The 21495-nt window shown below is 38.4% G+C and overlaps 1 protein-coding gene across 1 annotated transcript in view; it reads right to left on the reverse strand.

Annotated features, from left to right (window-relative positions):
* Nucleotides 1-11994: 11994 nt before the first annotated feature.
* UBE2W (ubiquitin conjugating enzyme E2 W) overlaps nt 11995-21495 on the reverse strand; it is a 69233-nt gene continuing 59732 nt past the window's right edge. Inside the window, exon 6 of the mRNA XM_040262050.1 lies at nt 11995-17601. Coding sequence (XP_040117984.1) covers nt 17588-17601 — 14 coding nt within the window. The 3' untranslated portion in view covers nt 11995-17587. The remainder of the gene's footprint in view (nt 17602-21495) is intronic.

Below are 21495 nucleotides of genomic sequence, written 5' to 3' on the forward strand. Positions count from 1 at the left end.
AATATGCATGTCTGATGCTTTACGATCCCATGGACTGTGGCCCGCCCGGCTGTCTATGAAATTTTCCAGGCAAGAATACTGGAGTGGGTTGCCATTTCCTACTCTCGGGTATCTTTCCAACCCAGGGATCAAACTTGCATCTCCTGCCTCAGCAGGTGATTCTTTACCACCTCGCCACCTGGGAAGACCAAACAGGAAGTGTTTTCCTCTGAATATCTGGTTAGCAGTTTATATATCTTCCTCTGTTTCTGCAATAGAATTACAGTTTGTACCTTTTGCTGTTGTTCCCTTGCTATGTTATTCTCCCAGACAAGTATTTACACTCTTGATACTAAATTACAGCTGAAAATTTGTCTTCCGTCCTCCTGGAAAAGAAAGAGAAATAACATTGCTCGTAACCTAAGAAACTTGGAAGTGAGTTAAACCAGTCATCCTCAAACCTGGCTGTGCCTCAGATTCATCTAGGAGAGCTTTATTCCCCTAAAGTATGAATTCTGGCTCCATTCCAAATCTCACTGGAAGAAGACTGAGTTGAATTAATTTAACACTCAGCAATGCTATATGGGCTTCCCTGGTGGCTCAGACAGTAAAGAAACCGCCTGCAATGCAAGAGATCCAGGTTCGATCCCTGGGCTGGGAGGATCCCTTGGAGAAGGAAATAGCAAGGAACTCCAGTGTTCTTGCCTGGAGAATTCCATGGACAGAGGAGCCTGATGGGCTACCGTCCACGTGGTCACAGAGTCGGACACAATTGAGCGAATAAGCACACATACTGTTCTAGTGAACGAAGTTATAATTCTTTCTTAAAGAAACAAAGATATAAAACATGATCTCTTCTGTCACTGGCCAGCATCCATGAGCTCATGAGAATCTGTTCCGCTTTGTGACTAGAGGAAAAACTTTCACCTTGGAAGATTGAGCAACAGATGTTAATTCCAGGAACACTGAAATGAGAATACACAGATATAGTTCTAGAAATATTCTAGAGTTTTGTTCTGTGACGCAATTGAGTTGCCCGGAAAGAGTTTAGTCCTCTTTGATACTTGCCTTTGATTTTTTTGTGGTGGGAGCAGAGTTGGGAATTCATTTTTCCTCACTACTTAGGCAATGTTCTCCTGAATATTCCATGCTATGCCCCAGAAATTACAGGGTTTCCCTCTCTGGCTGGGGAGAATACAAACTCTTCTCAGCCTTTTGTCATCTCTTAGGGTTGCCCTTTTTCGGCATGGTTCTTTTCTCAGATTCAGATGTGGTTTTCTCATAGGCTGAGGACTTGCTGGCTGCCACCTGCAACCTGGAACTCGCTGTTCCACACTGGAACTCTCTGCACATTGCTTCTGTTTCTCAGCGCTTAGACCTGACAACGCTAGTCACGCTGGGCCTCCCTTGCCTTCCAGCTTTGTCTCCTCACAGAGAAGGCAGCCGGGCTCCACCCAGTTCCCCTGCCCACAAGGCAGCCTGGAAGACCCTCTCCAGACAGGAAGCTGTGCTACAATGTAGGGTTCACCACAGCTGCTTCCTTTCTCTCAGGAGCACTGTCTGTCCTTGCCTGATAGCCCACGTTTGGGAAACTGTTACTTCATACATTCCAAATCCACGGTGGCTCAGTGGTAAAGAACCTGCCTGCCAATACAGGAGACACGAGACGGGGGTTCAATCCCTGTGTCAGAAAGATCCCCCAGAGGAGGGCACAGCAATCCACTCCAGTATTCCTGTCTGGAGAAGCCCATGGACAGAGGATCCTGGCAAGCTACAGTCCATGGGATCACAAAAGAGTCAGATAAGACTGAAGAGACTTAGCACACAGGCATTTAGTTCTCTCCATTCTTTTCTGTTCTTTAACTTCTTTAAATTGGTCCTGCTTACTTTCTGACAGAAACAGAGAGTAGAAAATGAGTGGTTACTAGGGGCTGGAGGTGGGGGAAACGGGGAGATTGGTCGAAGAGTGCAAACTTCCAGTAAGATGAATAAATTCTGTTGTTGCTATTGTTCAGTCACTCATTCGTATTCAACTCTTTGTGACCCCATGAACTGCTGCACACCAGGCTTCCCTGTCCATCACCATCTCCCAGAGTTTGCTCAAACTCATGTCCATTGAGTCAGTGATGCCATCCAGCAACCTCATCCTTTGTCGCCCCCTTCAATCTTTCCTCCTGCCTTCAATCTTTCCCAGCATCAGGGTCTTTTCCAGTGAGTTGGCTCTTCTCATCAGGTGGCCAAACTATTGGAGCTTCAGCTTCAGCATCAGTCCTTAAGTAAATGTTCAGTGTTGATTTCCTTTAGGATTTACTGGTTTGATCTCCTTGCTGTCCAAGGGACTCTCAAGAGTCTTTTCCAGCACCACAGAAAAAGTTCTGAGGGCCTAATATACAGTGAGGTAGGAGGAGAAGGAGATAACAGAGGATGAGATGGTTGAATTGCCCAGCATTTTAGCTCTTTATTGGGAGGGTCAGGCCATCTCTACAGGCTCTAAATTTCACAGGGGGTCAGGGAGCCAAAATATTTGGAGTTATCCACTCAGATATCTCCATCCCAAGTGTCAGAGTCACAAATTATCCCAGCTGGGGCTTTGACCCTGGTGTAAGAAACCTCTCTCAGCTGAGCATTCAAATATCCTTGAAACTGAAGGCTATTTTACATTTGAACTTTGGTCTCCAGCTTTTCCTTCTCTCCCACTGCAGGAAATAAGATCTTCCTTGGCAGTTAATAAAGAGGCCCCCTGGTGTTCAGATACATTTCTCCATTGTGTGTTAACTGCCCTCAATTTTGCATTATCTTTCTATTGGGGGTGCTATGGACTGAACTATGTTCCTCTTCTTACCCAATCCCCAATTCTTATGTTAAAGTCCTAAATCTCAATGTGCTAGTATTGGGTACAGAAATAATTAGGTTTTGGAGGCTTCCAAGGAGGCTCAGGGGTAAAGAATATGCCTGATGCAGAAAGGCAGATTTGATCCCTGGGTTGGGAAGATCCCCTGGAGAGGGGAATGGCTACCCACTCCAGTGTTCTTGCCTAGCTGTGGAATGGACAGAGGATCCTGGTGGGCTATCATCCATGGGCTCGCAACAACAACAAAGAGGAACAGTGTGTCACTTCTTGTGTCTGTGAGTGCAGGAAGAGGTCACCGGAGCAGAGAGATGGCAGCTGCCTATCAGAAGAGGCTTCAGATACTTTGCCAACACCTTGATGTTGGAGTTCCCGGCCTCCAACACTGTGAGAAATCATTTCCTGTTGTTTCGGCCACTCATCAATGGGGGCCCAAATAGACCAACAGTGGTCAACAAAATTTACAAACCAGCCAATTCCATCATTCTCTCATAGTTTCCAAAGGCATGAACCATTGTATTGTCCAAGATGGTCTCCAATGGAACATTATTCCGAGTCATCACCTCACTGTCAGGGTGCCAGTGAGTGATGAGGCCTCAAAACTCCATCTTATCATCTTTTTGACAACACCCAGGGCCAAGTGTGTTGATTCGGGTTGTTGAGGAAGCAGACACTGATTTAGGAGACTGAGAGGTTTGTTGTGTGGTTTGTGGAAGACAAAAGTAGGATGCGGCTGGGAAAACCCAAGTACGATGCAGATACGAAACCTGTGAAGGGAAGAAGGGGAGGAAGCAGATTTGGGCTTGGAGAGATGCAGATGCAGATCCGTAAAGGGAAGATCTAGAGCAAGTATCACCTGCTTGGAGAAGGTCCCACATGGGGCTGAAGGGGCCAGGCCTCCACAAGCTTAGGTATTGGCTGGGAGATAGTTGGGAAAGAAGCTTCCCAGTTGACGCTAGTGGTAAAGAACCCGTTTGCCAGTGCAAGAGATGTAAGAGACAAGGGTTCAGTTCAATCCCTGGGTGGGGAAGATCCCCTGGAGGAGAGCATGGCAACCCACTCCAGTATTCGTGACTGGAATCCATTGGGTTGCAAAGAGTCAGACATGACTGAAGTGATTTAGCATGCACGCATGCTTGAAAAAAGGGTGACTTTGGTTCTAAAACCAAGGCAGATTATCCCTGAAGGGCTTCAGTTAGAGGTAGGTACCAGCTAAGTGCACGGTCTGCAGCTGACCAGCAAGTTACTTCAGGAAGGGAGATGCGAGCAGTGCGCCCTCACTGACACCATCACTGTTTGGTCACTGAGATATTTTTAGAGTGGAAAGTGTACATTTCAGGAGATTAGAAATTACATAACAATACACAGAATTTATTTATTCAAATAGAAACCAAAGGAATGACTGTCTGGAACCAGCAGAAGCTCACCAAAACCAAGTTACACCAGAAAATCAGCATCTCCTTTCTTTGATAAAACTATATAGAAATATGGCCTGAGAGGCGATAGTTTAATGTGTGACAGAAAAGTATTAGTAGTTTAACTAACACACTGGGCTACCAGATACGGTAGCCTGCTGTCCTTTGCTTGTTTTAAACATGGGGAAGATGGAGAACAGATGCTTTGAGGTGATATTGAAAAGGAAGGAGAGAGAATATGGTACAAGATGGGAAAAAAGCAAACAAAAAAACACAAGGCTCAAACATCAAAAAAAAAAAAAAAAAAAAAACCCACAGAGCAGGACTAAACAAGGTGAAACTTTACATGAATAAGTAACAGACTTTGTCGTTGTTTAGCTGCTAAGTCGTGTCTGACTCTTTTTTACCTCATGGGCTGAAGACCACCGGGTTCCTCTGTCCATGGGATTTTGCAGGCAAGAAAACTGGAGTGGGTTGCCATTTCCTTCTCCAGGGGATCTTCCCAACCCAGAGATCGAAACTGCATCTCCTGCATTGGCAAGTGGATTCTTAACCGCTCTGCTACCAGGGAAGCCCAAACAAGCTTACTCAAATAAGTAATGTACTTTACTTGGGACAAAACAATAAAGAAAAAAAAAGCCTTACACAGATATAAGCATAATGAAAAATACAGCTTTACCAATCAAAATCAAGTGTGATGTGGCTGCTAGAGAAAGTGAATTCAACCACAGGTATTATTAAAAGGAGTGTCTAAACCAGTGCTTCTCAAACTTGTTCTAAACAGCAAACCCTTTCTCCTAATGCAAACATATGCAGACCATCAATGTGAAACATATTCAAATATGTCCCTGAGGTACCAAGGAATTCCTAGAGCTGTGAGAAACAGCTTGAAAAATCTTTGACCTAAACTGGAGAATAAATTCCATTCTCTTTTGTCTATTAGAGTATCTGAAGTAGTGAGATCAATTCTGGTTGTTATTGTTGTTTAGTCGCTGAGTTGTGTCTGACTCTTTCACGACCCCATGGACTGTAGCCCACCAGACTCCTCTGTCCATGGCATTCTCCAGGCAAGAATAATGGAGTGGGTTGCCATTTCCTCCTCCGGTGGCGGGGAGTGGTGTCAGATTCAGATTTAAATTCCAGCTCCATCACTTTTAAGCTGTGATTTTGAACAAGTTGATGACAGTTAAATTTGTCCATGTTCTCATACCTATTTCAGGCCATTATCATTCTTAGTCTTTTATTATTGAAAGCTTACTAATTCTGTTTAATCGAGATAAGGTGTTCAATAAACTACAAATATTTAAAATGTACAATGAGTTTATATATAGGCGTATATACATATATATATACACATACACATATATGCACATCTGTGAAATCAAGATAAGAAAAAGAACATATCCATCACCTCGATAAGTTTATTCACACCTGTTCTCACCACTCCATATCTCCAGCAAACATGTATCTGATTTCTTTTTTGGCCACGTGTCATGCAGGATTTTTGTTCCCCAACCAGGGCTTGAACTCATGCTCCCTGAAGTGGAAGCAGAGTCTGCAGCACTGAACTGCCACAGAAATCCCCGTTTTATTTTTTTTAATTGAAGTTTAGCTGATTTACCAACAGCATGTAAGTTTCAGGTATACAAAACAATCATTGTTTTTAAAGATCATACTCCATTTATAGTTATTAAAAATATTGGCTCTATTCCCTGTGCTGTACAATTCATAGCTTATTTTATACATAGTAGTTTGCATCTCTTAATCCCCTATCCACATCTTGTCCCCCTTCCTCTTCCCTCTCCCCACCGGTAACCGAGTTTGTTCTCTGTATCTGCGAGTCCACTCCCTTCTGTTATACTCACTACTTTATGTCATTCTTCAGATTCTACATATGACAACACCCATCTTCCTTTGACCCATTTCACTACGCATAAACCCTTCAAGTCAATCCATGTTGTAAATGGCAAATTTCCATCTTTTTATGGCAGAGTGGTATTTCATTGTGTGTAACACATGTGTACATATACATGACTATATATACATACACCACATCTTCTTTATCCACCCATCCCACCCCCAACTCCTTTCCCCTTTGGTAATCATAAGTTTGTTTTCTAGATCTGTCTGTGCTGCTGCTGCTAAGTCGCTTCAGTCGTGTCCGACTCTGTGCAACCCCATAGACAGCAGCCCACCAGGCTCCCCTGTCCCTGGGATTCTCCAGGCAAGAGTATTGGAGTGGGTTGTCATTGCCTTCTGTGTCTGTGAGTGAGTCTGTTTCTATTTTGTAAATAAGTCCATTTGTATCATATTTTAAATACAAGTGCCATCAAATGATATTTGTCTCTGACTTGATAATCTGACTCTGATAATCTCTAGGTCCATCCATGTTTGCTGCTAATGGGATTATTACATACTTTTTTATGGTTAACACCCTGTTGTGTGTGTGTATACATACATTTCGGAGAAGGCAATGGCACCCCACTCCAGTACTCTTGCCTGGAAAATCCCATGGGCGGAGGAGCCTGGTAGGCTGCAGTCCATGGGGTTGCTGAGTCAGACACAACTGAGCGACTTCACTTTCATGATTGGAGAAGGAAATGGCAACCCACTCCAGTGTTCTTGCCTGGAGAATCCCAGGGATGAGGGAGCCTGGTGTGCTGCCGTCTATGGGATCGCACAGTCGGACACAACTGAAGGTAACTTAGCATTAGCATACATACATATATGTATGTATATATATCAGAGAAAGTGATGGCACCCCACTTCAGTACTCTTGCCTGGCAAATCCCATGGATGGAGGAGCCTGGTATGCTGCAGTCCATGGGGTCGCAGAGTTGGACACGACTGAGCAACTTCACTTTGACTTTTCACTTTCATGCGTTGGAGAAGGAAATGGCAACCCACTCCAGTGTTCTTGCCTGGAGAATCCCAGGGACAGGGGAGCCTGGTGGGCTGCCGTCTCTGGGGTCGCACAGAGTCAGACACGACTGAAGTGACTTAGCAGCAGCAGCATGTATGTATATAGATATATGCATGTATATGTATGTAAGTATATATATATATATATATATCACATCATCTCTATCAGTCCATGAACACCTAGGTTGCTTCCATGTCTTGGCCACTGCAAACAGTGCTGCTATGAACACTGGAATACATATTATCCCATCGAATTAGAGGTTTCTCTGGATACATGCCCTGGATCGTATGGCTGTTCTATTTCTAAATTTCTAAGGATCCTCCACACAGTTCTCCGAAGTGGCTGCACCTATTTACATTCCTATCAACAGTGTAGGAGGGTTCCATTTTCTCCACACCCTCTCCAGCCTTTACTTGTACTTTCTGATGGCCATTCTGACTACAGTGGGGTGATCATCTTGAGTTTTGATTTGCATCTCTCTGATAAGCAACGTTGAGCATCTTTTTTTAATCAATTGCTTTTGATAATTTGTGCCATAGTTAAGAAATCTTTGCCAAATTCAAGATCTCAGATTTTCTCATTTTCTTAAAGAAATTTCAGTTTTTACTCTTAATTTAGGTGTATGATTCATTTGGGGTTAATGTTTGTATATGGTGTGAGGTAGGATTCTTCAAATGCACTAGTACCATGTGTTAAATAGATTAACCTTTCCCCCTAGAAGTGCTTTGGCATTTCTTTTGAAAATTACCTCTGGACTCTGTTGTGTTCCATTGATGTCTATATTTATGCCAATGCTTTATAATCAATTCACGTCAGGGTCATCTGCTGTCTGTGTTACAATTAAGCCTCCTGTTGTAACCCTTCCAACCCATGGCCAAGGTAACTTCTCTGAAGTGCAAATCTGATTGTGTCAGTCACTAATGCCCGTAAGATAAAATCAAAACTCTATAACCTGGTCTTTCATGTTCCAGCTTTAGTTTTATCTCGTATTTTCCCTCATTCAAATTTCATGCTACATGGTTCCCTCACCCTTGGTTTTTCTATTTGCTGTATGCTTTATCTCAGATGCCCAGCAAATACTCTTCAGCTCCCCTGGAATTCTTTCCAGACTCCCTTAGTTAGCTTTATTCCTTTTTTAAAAAATTAATTTTTATTGGGAGTATAGTTGACTTACAGTGTCCTGTTAGTTTCTGACGTTTCACAGCAAAATGAATCAATTATACACATATATCTACTCTTTCAGATTCTTTCCTGTGTAAGTCATTATAGAGTATTGAGTAGAGTTTCCTGTGTTACAGAGTAGGGTCTTGTTCAGTTGCTAAGTCGTGTCCGACTCTTTGCGACCCCATGGACTGCAGCACGCCAGGCTTCCCTGTCCATCACCAACTCCTGGAGCTTGCTCAAACTCATGTCCATTAAGTTAGTGATGCCATCCAACCATCTCATCCTGTCACCCCCTTCTCCTGCCTTCAATCTTTCCTGGCATTAAGGTCTTTTCCAAAGAGTCAGTTCTTTGCATCAAGTGGCCAAAGTATTGGAGATTCAGCAACAGTCCTTCCAATGAATATTCAGGGTTGACTTCCTTTAGGAGGGACTGGTTGAGTAAGTTATTATTAGTTATCTATTTTATGATTGGGCCTGCTTAGATGCTCACTCTGCATCCTGTTACTACCCTATGATACCCCTGTCCTTCCCTCCCTGCCAGATCATAACCTCCTGGGGACCCAGCACAGACTCAATATTTGAATGTGTATAAAGTTGCACAAGACAGGTTCTTGTTCTTCAGAAGCTAGCAACATGGAGTGGTGCGCAGAGCAGTAAACCATATCAGATGGTGTCACTCCCCATCCCACACTTTCAACGCTTTCTAGGTCTATTTTTTCTGCTTTTTCACCCTGGCGTCGTGTTTCCCAGGTAATCTTTGTGTACAGATCACTGAATTGAAATGAATCACTTGCAGGAGTAACTTGAGGCTTTCTCCAGAGAGAAACTTTCAATTGCTTTTGATCTCCTCGGGAGGACACAACCAGTCTGGGACTTCATCTTAATATAGATCCACAGTCTGACATTCCCCAAACCGCTCCAGGGTACAAGTTTGAATCAGGGCTATTTTCCCAAGTGATCCTTCCTCTGGGAATGAAGTTCTATTGGGCTCTGGCTTTAAGTTAGTTTTGATGGGTGGATGTTGGCAGAGTAGCTTAGACCCACTTGGAGATGTTCTGGACTTAGCTAGGCAAACATCCCTGTGATGTTGCCCAAACAGGGGCTCAGTTTCCTAATTTCCTCCCAACTGGCAAATGCCCTGAGAACAATGGCAACTTTGCCTGCTAGGCCCATCTGTTTAGTGGAAGCCATGAAAAAATCAATTTCAGTCTTACCCTGATCCTACATCATTTGGCTTTTGGCTTCTGCTCCCATCTCTGAACCAGCCACACCATCCTCTGGGTTGACTTTCAGACAAGTCCTGTCCCTAGAGCTTCTGTACTTGAAACCTTTTTACTTGCCTAGAATCCATTCATAAAGTTTGTATTTTTAAGCCGTGACGTAACTTGTTCCTCAGATTGTCAGAAACTACCATTTATCTGTGGGCCTAGGTGGCTCGGTGGTAAAGAATCAGCCTGCCAATGCAGGAGATGCAGGTCTGACCCCTGGGTCAGGAAGATCCCCTGGAGAAGGAGACGGCAACTCACTCCAGTATTCCTGCCTGGGAAATCCCGTGGACAGAGGAGCCTGGCGGACTACAGTCCACGGGGCTGCAGAGTCAGAGACTTAGCACACACATGCACACACGCATGCCACTTATCTGTACCCCTTCACACCCAGCACTTCTGTACTATCCATCTTCCTTATTATAGGCCCTTGGAAGATACATACTGTTTCTTACTTGCCATCCTTCTTGATATAGGATAGGTCATCACTAAGTATTTGCTTAATGCCCATTCTTAACGACTGTTAGGCTTACTTTTATGATCTCAGAGTTCTGCAGATATTTGTTTAAAATAATCATATCTTAATTTGTGAACACATTCAAGCAATTTACCTCAGAGATAAGGCATTTTATGAAAAAAAAAAAACAAGAATGACTCATAATTTACTTTAAAGCAAATTTTTTCAAACTCTCTGGGACAGGAAGGGTAGGGTGTTCTAACATTTCACACAGATGGTGGTTTACTTTAGATTTGTTCAAAAATTGCTAGTGTCTACGTTTCCTTGAAAAAGCTGGGATAAAAATACAAGTACAATCAGGTTAATTCAACTAACATTTATTAAAAGCTTTTGTGATAGGTACCGTGTGTCACAGTCCTGGGTACACAAACACAAGTGAGACATCGTCCCAGTGGAAAGCATTCAGGATAGAAGGCTGGTAGGACAGCATTCTAAAAGGGAAGGACAAAGATGATAACCTTATAACTACATTTGTAGTGGACCTTGCAAGTAGAAAAGCAGATAATGAACATTCCAGCAACAGGGAAGAACATTAAAGAACGCAGTAGTCTTTTTGTGCTGTTATCTATGGAACAAGGTGTGTAGGGGGCTGAAGAGCAGCCTGAGAACAACAGGGCCAGGAAATGAAATGTCATAACAAAGGGACTGGAGAAAAGGAGGAAATACCAGAGATGGCTTAAAAAGACAGGCTCAACAGGACTTGATGATGAAAAATGTCAGACAGGACTGGTAAATAGTGTTAGATTCTTCTTTTGTATAATTAGGTTGGATAGGAATGCAATTAACTATAACAGAAAAGAGAAACAGACATTTGGGAGGTTGAAAGTAGAGATAAGAGATTTTTAATGTTACGCTGGATACCTCTTCTGTAGGACAATCATCCATATTAGCGTCCTGTATGATTACACATATTTACCTACATTAAGCACTTGAAGGTCAAGTACATGTATGAAAGGTATTTTCTGCCTTACTTATTTCAGCTTTCCTTATTTGACACTTTTATTCAGTTAATGTTTAATTTTGCCATGTGTTACCTTAGTGTGAAAAGTACTATGGAATATAGGGAGGATTTCAGTAAGACCACTTACCCACGTAGCTTAAACTAGTGGAGAAAAGTCATCCCTTCTGTGAGAGGTAGAAATTATCTTAAGGATTATAACAAAGGGCCATCAAAGTACAAAGAAAGACAAATCTTGCATTTATCTAATCAGCTACTCATCTAGTTGTTTAGGGCTGTAGAAACAGCTTGCAGAGATAAAAGAGCTTTATGGTAGCATGGCTGCCCCAGTGGAGGAGTATGGTGTTCCTGGGCAGCAGATCTCCTGTGAAAAGAAAACTTAAGACTAGCAGCAGGGCACACGAATTTCTTCCTGCCAGGAATATCTGAGATGTGGAAATATTCCCTTCTGCTTATTTCTTTCTCTCTTCTCAGAGCTTCAGGAGCCCCTCAGTTATGTAAGTTAGTTGATCTGTCTGTACACTTAGTAAAGTATATGCAAGTTCATTACAGCATGTCCAGCCTGAAGTTCAGGAGCACCAGACTCATGATTAACTCGAAGGAAGTGCTCTGGTCTCAATTTCCATCTTTTTTGAAAATGCCCAGTCTTTAACCAGGACTTAATTAATTGAAGCATAAAGAATCACTAAAATATACTAGGCTACACTAATAAGCAAAGATGATCTTTAAATAAACAAAGTGCTTTAGTGACTATCTTCATTCTGTTGTATTCATTTTGGAAATGGACACATTACTATCTCCATTATCTTTTAAAGATCACAGTCTTTTGCAAAGGGGAACTACTATGTAAATTTTCACATTATTATAAACTACAAAAAGTTTTAATATCTATCCAATTTAGCATTGAAGTCTACAAAAAAAGAAATCAATGACAACTGCTTTATTATTAAAAGTTACTGAGTTCCATAAAGCACACAATGTAGTTTATATTCAACTAACAAAAGTTTCATACATGTATTTAAAAATATATATCGATTTATCTGTCAACATTTATATTCTATTTAAAAAGCAGTAGCTTTACATATTTTACAACTTGATTTTATAAAATATATACATCCACCCTATGCAAATCTTCCAGCATGAGCTTTCATTCCTATTAATAAAATGCACAATTTGTATTTCTGAATATTGAGAAAAATCGTACCAACTAAAAATAAAAAATTCATTGTAACTTGAACATGCATCTAACTCTTGGCTACTAACTGACCTAATAATCTATTCAAATAACTGTGTTACCTTGAGCTTGACAATCAATTTGCATTATGTAAACAATCTGTGGTTAACTATGAAGAGACCTGCATTTCTAGGTATCTGAAACAATCTACCAAATTCTTTATTTGCCCTGTTCCAGGTTTTTAATTACAGAGGCAGGATTCTTCAATATACGATGTGCCATGAAATCTGACAAGTCACACCTGACAAGCCAAAGCCCTCTGAGTTTTGAAACCACACTTTTGCCTTTGAGAAAACAGCTCTGAGAATTATTGTAGGAGCAGTTTTCTCAAAACCCCTGATGATGTGTATACCAATAGAACAAGAACTGCTTCTCCTTTCCCCAATCAACTGCACTGAAATTACAAAACTTGAGTTCTGGTACGTGAGGATGTACTGACGTCTACTCAGACATTCCTGCCACATAGTCAAAATAGCTTCAGATATCACACTGTTTTATCAACAAAAATTTTTTTATAAAAAAGATATTCATGTAATAATTTTTGAGATTCATCCCCAAATAAAAGTTGCAATACTAACATTAGAGAATGAAATTTAAAAAAAAAAATCTAAATTATCAGGAGCATAGTCAGAACTAGAACTTCAACTTGAAGGACAGAGATCTAAGTTTGAAGTACAAATTTAGATTCCATGGACCTCTAGTGATAAGGGTGTATATAAGTCTGTCTTTAATTTCTGCTGAGAAGATAAAAATCTCCCACAAATTATTTTTAAAAAATAGTTCCATCCAAATCTCAAAAATGATTAACATTTAATCATTAATTGTTAAAAACTTAAAAGGAAAAACATGCTCATCAAAATAAGTAATTTAATTCATTAGGGCAATAATTAGTCTTTGAGGGACTTCCCTGCTGTTTCAGTGCTTAAGACTTTACCTTCCAACATAGGGGGTGTGAGTTCGATCCCTGGTTGGCAAACTAAGATCTCACATGTCTCAGGGCCAAAAAAATAAAAAAACAGAAAACAGGAGCAGTATTGTGACCAATTCAAAACAGACTTTAAAAATGGTTCATATCAAAAACAAAATCTTAAAAAAAAAGGCTTTGAGAGAGTCACATCCAGAAAGTAAACAAAATTCCCTCAGTATTTAAGAACTAAATTAGAGCTAACTGGTAGCATATTTATCAACAATTGTTCAACAAGTTTAGCCATCTACTGATGGACTAAAATTATTTATTAGAAATTTTTGTAGGATAGAGTCTTACTAAAACTTTTTTTTGGATATAATGTTAATAACCTTCCTCTGGATTGCCTATCCTCAAGAATGGGAAAGGGGAGTAAAGCTGAAGGGAGGAAAGAAGGGAGGGAAGAGGGGAGAAAAGCTGAGTGGTCAGAGGGGCACTGAAGACTGACCCACTGATATCTGTGAGATGAGAAGGTAGAAAAATAAAGGAGGAATAAAAACAAAGACTGCAAAGAGGACTAGGGCCAGGAGGTGCACATTAAAGACACCTTCTTCACAGACCTTAATTATGCAAAGGTATCAGCATAAAAGAATAGTGCAGTAGCTGGCTTTTGGTAGCAATGAATCCTCAAAGGGACATTCAGTCAAGCCTCAGCTCTTTCAGAAAATAAACGTGCATGCACAAGTTACAAACCTTATGCATTCAGCTAAAATATGTACAAAAAACTAAATAAAAGTGAGATGAAGAAATATAAGCAGCAGTAACCATAAAGGCTGAGAACTAGTGACACCGAATTCTTTATTTAAAAAAAATTCTTTTTTAAACACACAGTACCTCCTCTTCTCTTCTATTTTTAGGAAGAAGCTTTAACAAGTTTTAAATGTCTCAATTCTCAAAAACAATAGGCTTTTAAAAAAATAAGACTTGATTATCAGAAACAAGTAATATGTGGTTACATACCATTTTCATATCATTACTCATTTCAATTTATCTTTGATGCAACCTGGGAACAATTAAGCAGTCAATAGATACCTGTTTTAGAATCTGAAGAAATTATTATCCACCACAGGAATCTAATAATATATGTTTTTGCATATAGTTAAAATTTCAAAAGGGAAAAAAGTGGCTAACTATTCTCATTACTTTGTACCAAATATTTATATACCTAGTCAAAATAATAAAGATCAAGATCTTTCTCCAGATGAACTGTATATAAAAGCCATTTTTAGCACTTTCTTCCAGGGATTAAAAAAAAAAAGTCTTATTTCCCTGCTGGCTAAAAAGGAGGAATTTGTACAAGTAAGTTCTTTAGACATGAATATTAAACTCCTTAAGAGAACTGCCATAAAATTTGTTTTTAAAAATTTATCTTAAAAAACTGAAAACCATTTCTCTCTTTAAAATCTATGGCATTAATTACCTACTTGACATTTTTTTTTTTTGAAAGGGCACCAAGTTTGTGATCTAAGCATGCAAAATAAGGAACTGAATGTATTACTGCCCTAACAGAATTTGGCAAACCAGAAAAATGGCCTTAAAATAAATAAATAAATAAATAAAAAGGAAGAGAGTTCATGCTGTCTAAATCTGAAGGTCTAATTCTGTAGAGCTCTGCAGCAGACAGTGCCTCACAGAGGGAATGCGGGCAAGAGGGAAGTAGCATGTTCCTATGTACACACTTGCTTGGTATTCTGGTTGTTATTCAACAACATATTACAGAGAAATATTCTTTTTATTATTACAAAGTTGGTAATTGACTTAGGTAAACATCTTTACGTCTTTTAATAATGTAACATATTTAAAATTAACTAAATCTAAGTGCACATGAGTTTTCAGTGATTCCTAAAGTTCAAGGAAGTAACACAGGTGTTATCAGACTGCAAATTCTGAATGGTTGGTGCATCTATGTTTTAGAATATTTCGTCCCGTCTTCTTTCCCTTAAACCATAAAATGTACCAGAGTTATTTGGTTCTCCTCTACTTTCCTTTTCATCATCTTAATTTATTTTATGGTATCTCTATGTAGAGAGAGAGGTATGTTAAAATATTATTATATTAAAAAATTCAATTGAGACTATATATGACCTATTAATCTATGATAGCAATGTTATCCTTTGACCTGGTATATTAATTCCTTTGGTGAATAAATGTCACAGGTCATTTCCTTATAAAAGGATTTTAGTAAGAGGACCAGCAGTATGGAGAGATTTCCCCTACCCCCACCCGGGAAAATGACCAAGTGAAATCAGTAGTTTAGAGCAGTTATGTAAAATATGAAAAATACATCATTTACAGCTGCAATTTTCATATTAAAAAGCAGTTAAAAACTAAGAGCAATTCAAAGCATTCCAAAAAACTTTTTTTTTGTCTTAGCTAAACTGGCCAACTAATATGACTGATAAAGAGACTGCTGAGAGAACTTACGTACATCTAGGCAAGACAGAACAAAAATGTTTTTAATTTTGAACAGTGGTAGTTGCTATTAATAACTAGCAGTATAAACAGTGTCCACAATTTGGTGGCTGGCCATAGTTTAAAAATTTTTTCAAGTTAATTTCTACAGCAGACGTATTTTTGAAGTCTACCCACCCCTGAGTTCAACAATTATACTTTTAGAGTGTAAAATTATATGCCCTTAATTAACAACATGTACAAAGCTACAAAATGTCATCTATACAGAGATTAAAAACAATTTTTAAAATATTCTCTGCCAATTATTGATTGGATGGTTTTGCTGGGGTACATATTTCAAACCTTTCAGCCAACTGGCTTTCATTTTTAAGCCCAAATTGATTCATATATTCACTGCAGGATATGTCATAGAGTGCAACAACAGGCATTAGTAAAAATAACATTGTAGTAGAAACAGATTTTGCATATGCGAAAAGGTAATTTATAAAATACATTAATTGTTTTTTAAAAAGAGAACCTAGTTGCAGTATCATTAACTTACACGGTACTGAGAGTTGGACCTTTCAAACAATTTTTTTTCTATAGAAAAATGTTGTCTACCTGTAAGTGAAGTCTTAAATAACAACAAAACAGAACAAAACAAACAAATCCCTCTAGAAAAAAAACCTGTATGGTTGTGTGAGACAAATAAGCAAACATACCGTTCTATAATGTACTTTTGCCTAAATTTTAAAATAAAAATGTCCACACTCTTTTGTTAAAACATTAAGCCTCTGTCAAAAATGTATTTCTTATTTTAGGGTACAGAATAGAAGGACAAGATGATACTTACAAGTAAAGAAAATTTACAAGAAAAAACTTGACAAAAGTTTTTCAATTAAAAATATCATAACATTCAAACTTGACTTCAAACATAACAAAAGAAACAAAATTGCAAACAAAAATGTTTATGGATTTTCCAAACATAAATAAATGAAATAGTGTTTAGGCAGTAGGGCTCATGCTGATGGCTAGCAGGAAGTAACAGAGTGTCATCTATTTGGAAAAAATTGATAATGTACAAACAACAAGCCCAAATTATGGACTGTAGCAGTTTAATCATCACTGCCATTTTTCTTACTTCCAAAATAAAGCCTTGATTAAACCATTTATACCCTATATTACTCATACCTTTACTTCAGAGATTGAGGAACTATGTACAACAAACAAATTTATTTTCACCATAGGGATAACTTATTGTACCTCTCTGCCAATGTTACTTGAAAACTGTCCATGTCAAAACAATTTGACAGCAGATATAAACAATTCAATAAATACGCAATGATCTTTCATTACAGTCCTTTAAAGACGCATGTTAATTCATGCTGTTAACCTTAGGTTCACAGTGCATAGAATCCAAATATGAGCAGTTGGGGTGACTTTCAGAGTAATGTTGGATCCCTCACTTTATTTATAATCCCACTCTGACCGTTAAGTTCATGTCATAGGCCCTATCATGCATTAATCATTGAGTGGCAGAAGTTAATGAAATTTTTTCCTGTTACAACGTCCATTGCCGGCAATGAACGTCGCAAAACCGCCAAGGAAGTCATTGTTATTGCACAATACATGAGGACCTGGAACTTTTCAAAAGCTTAAAAAAATAAAAATAAAAAATGGAATTATATTTGACATTTCCTGACACCTGCATTAATACTGTATGACTAATCAAAGCATGTCAGTTGCCTGGACTCAACCAGCGATCAACATGCGCCCCGAATGCACACAAGTAAAAATGCAGTCAAAGGAAGCAGTCTTCATTGCCTATAGGTCACTTCCAGTCAAAGGTTAAAGTTCAAAGACTGAATGATCAAAGTGCTCATTTTCTCAGTAGGACTATCTTCTGCTAGGAGGATGAGAACAGTGGCATCAACAAGTATCATCTTTAAGAAAAGGAGAAAAAAGATAATTAAAACAGTCAAGCATGCATAAGTAAAAGTTACAAATCAGTCTAATACAGCAAAAAATTTCAAGTAGCAAGAAGAACATGGTTTATGTTTCTGACTCATCTCCCTGGATCCCCTGCAAGTGAGTCCATTTTGTGTTCAAGTATATATTTACAAACAAATCAAACTCTAGGTTTTCAGAGAAGTGGTAGTTTGCACAAATTTTAAAATGATATTATTATCAGTATGTTAAATTCTATTTCAAATAATAAACTGATATGTGTTAGCACATATTAATGATTACCAGTCATCAAAGAAGTCTTTTACAGGTAACAATTTAAAACTATAATGAGACGGCAAGTAAACTCACAACCAACACTGTCACACTACTTAACAAAGACTAATACAAGTCGTGTCTCTGAAGGAAGTAACTTCACAAATGAGGAATAATCTCTAAATCAATCAACAGTAAATGTTATTAACTTCTCTTCAGAAAATAAATTTTCAGGAAGTTTATGTATGTATGTATGTATGTGTATATATATATACATATACATACATATATATATATATACACACACACACACATATATATATGCGCAAAGGAGGTCATTTTAAAAAATCCCAAAGATTTAGTGACACCTGATAGTTTCAACACATTTATGTAACATAAATTCTGGGGGGTTCATCACTTATTTCACAACACTTATCTCACAAAATATATTTGAAGGATTGTGAGGATTAGTTCTTATTTATGAAGAACCTTTAGAAAGATTTAAGACCAGTGGCAACTAACTCAAAGTTGTAAAAGCTCTCAAGGAGAAAATTCTGAAAAACTGACCAAAATGTTTTACACAAACCATCCCATATTAGGATTGATATATTGCTAATAAAATTCTCACTCATAAAGACTCAATGAGAACTAAAAAGCAGTAAATCTGACTTCTATACTGGGCAAATTAGTGAAACATTTCACAATCCTATACCTTAAGGGTAATATAAATGGTGAAACAGACTAAATTTTTAAAATAAGCTGTATCTAAGTCATTAGAATCCTTTAAATAAATAACATCTTTAAGAAGAGATCAAGTTAATAGTTTACAGCCTCTGTCACACTGAAGTGTATGTCTTACGGGGCTTCCTTGGTGGTCCAGTGTTTCAGATTCTGTGTTCCCCATGCAGGGGATGCAGGTTTGATCCCTGGTCAGTGAACTAAAATCCGGCATGCCGCACAGAATAGCCTATATATAGATATATATATATATATCTGTTCCTTAAATGACTGTGGATCTTGAAATAAAGAAGACATGTTTGTCATGGACCAGAACAAGCTTCAGAATATGAGGATGTTTCTTAAAACCTCACTTCTCCAGTAGAGTGTTTTATAACACTAGAGTTCTTGAAATTAGTACTAAAACTAATCACATTTAAATCACTAAGCTAAGAGATGCCAGTAAAATCTACCTAGGATGTCAAGCGGGACCCATAGACTGAAACATTATATATAACATATAATATTATATATATATATATTTATATTGGTAATAAGGAATCTATGAGTAAAAGTTCAATATGGAGACAAGTAATGACCCAAACCCGTGTCCACCTTTTCCCTAAATAAGAGAAATCACTAAGAAGGAAAGAATTCATTTGTTAACAGAGGGAATAGTTTCCTAGTTTTGGGTTCAAAAAAAAAAAGTTGTTAGAGTTAACCTATCTTGGGTCAAGACAAGTATAGGTCTATAAAAGGTGGTGAAGAACACAATTATGTTTAACCTCTTGGCTACAGTATTTGTGGCAAAATTATGGCCTAAAAAAAAAAAATCTTATCATAAACCACTTAAATTTTTTCTGGAACTAGAGAAGGCCCTACTAAAATTATACCCTCAAATATAATATACAAATTAGCAGTTCCAAAGAGGTGACACCTACCATGGCTAACTTCACTGGGCCTCTGGAAATTATGAATGAGAGAATTACATTAGAAGATCACTTAATTTTCCCCAAAGTATAAAAACCATCACGTTTTATTGGAAGTCACCTCCCTGAATGTTCCCAGGGACAGAAGACTAGAGGTAAAGGAACAGAGTAAGGGGTCAGCAGATATGAAGTGGGGTCCACCTCTGAGGAAAAAAAAAAAAAATCTTTACAGTGAAGTTTGTGTCTCAACAGTTTAGGGAATTAAAAGTTTTCCTCTGATGAACTGATTCAAGAAAGATTGCACAGTAGATCACAGAACTGCTATCCCATAGAAAATAAAGGGCAAAGAATTAAACTGAGTGAAAGTTTGGACTCAGGAATTTATAAAGTGGTTGTATAACACTAAAAGGTAGTACAAATAAAAAGGTTCACAACTAACAGAGGTAAACCTTCAGATATACATTAAGCAAGGAGAAAAGGAATTGTTATACTAGTCTGAGATAATTTTGTGTTCCTATCCCCTTATAATCCTTATTGTCCTATAGGAAATGTTCCAGTTGAATGGAACCAGAATGTACTTTATAGTTTTATACAAAAAGATATTCGTCTACTCCTCCCCAAATTACCATCTCATCAGTCTACTGGACATAATATCTAATCATTATGTCAATTTAGTTCTTATAAGTCTAGTTTTCTGGAGCCAACACTCAATAGTCATCTAAACTATACTGTTCAGTTATCTATCACCTTAAGGAAAATGTTTTAGGAACCGTAGATCTACACTCCCATCTGTGAAAAGCAATCATTTATGAAACTAAGTCATTTATATTTAATATTGATCCCAGGAAATAGACAGGTATTATCAATGGATTCTACTTGGCTATCTCAGTGAAATATTTTTATTATGTCATAAACAGAGGTTTTTTTTTATCTTTTTCAAGAACAATTACGTTTATGATACAGAACTCTGGTTCAATCATTAATCTGTGCACTGGACTGGGTACAGATCTATTTTCTAAGGAAAATTCTAGATTTGAATTGTAGATTAATTCTTCAGTCCTTTTGTATGCTGAGAAGAGTTGTCTTATTACCTATTTTGGTTAGGTCCCTTTATTTTTTTAACCCTGTTCTCAGCTCAGTTGATTTTTCAAAGCATATGGACCCCTACCTTAACTGGCAACACAGAATATTTGTATTCCAATGCAGGTATGATCTTAATTTCTTAGTGAATAGAAAGTAAGAGTTCTGGGCAACTCGTTGATAGTCAATGTCAAGTAATTAATAAAACAGAATATATATTCACACACCAATGACTTTTTACACTTTAATAACTTATTGCATGCTGGAGGAAAATCTCAAAAGAAGTGTAATATAAGGTGTGATGTATACAAAGACAGTAACTGGGCTAGGATGACTGGCCTAATTTTCAGGGTGTCCTATAATGTGGAAGATCACAAATTGGGCTTCTTTTCAACACTGGTATTGGGCAGCTCAACTGTGGTATGTCAGCTGAGTCCTTCTCCTCTAAACAAAAGGAGATCAACTCAATTTCAGATTTGTTGTTTTTCATTAATAATGACTCCACTGTACATCCTGGAAGCCCATTCTAAGGCACACAGATGTCACTAATCTGAACCCAAATCTCTCTTGCCTCTTTGATTACACCTGACAAACATCCTGGCCCATGCTGACCCAAGTATGTTGGTCAGCACCACACAGAATGGCTGTGGAGTTTGACACCTGAGGCTTACAATTCTGCGTGGTTTCTAGAAACCGAATGATAAGTGTTTCAGTGAGTTCTTCCAACACCAAGCAAGCCTTTGTTTAGTCTCTGATCTTTTGTTTACTGTTGCAGGTTAATATCTTGACATTGCTCTGACCTTGCAATCCTTTCAAAAGTGATGATAAGAAAATAACTAGAGCCCATATTTCTTGGTAACTCGCATTCTCAGGAGAACACAACCATTACAG

The sequence above is a fragment of the Oryx dammah genome, unplaced genomic scaffold, assembly GCF_014754425.2.
Source record: "Oryx dammah isolate SB20612 unplaced genomic scaffold, SCBI_Odam_1.1 HiC_scaffold_19, whole genome shotgun sequence".
In the NCBI taxonomy this organism is placed as follows: Eukaryota; Metazoa; Chordata; class Mammalia; order Artiodactyla; family Bovidae; genus Oryx; species Oryx dammah.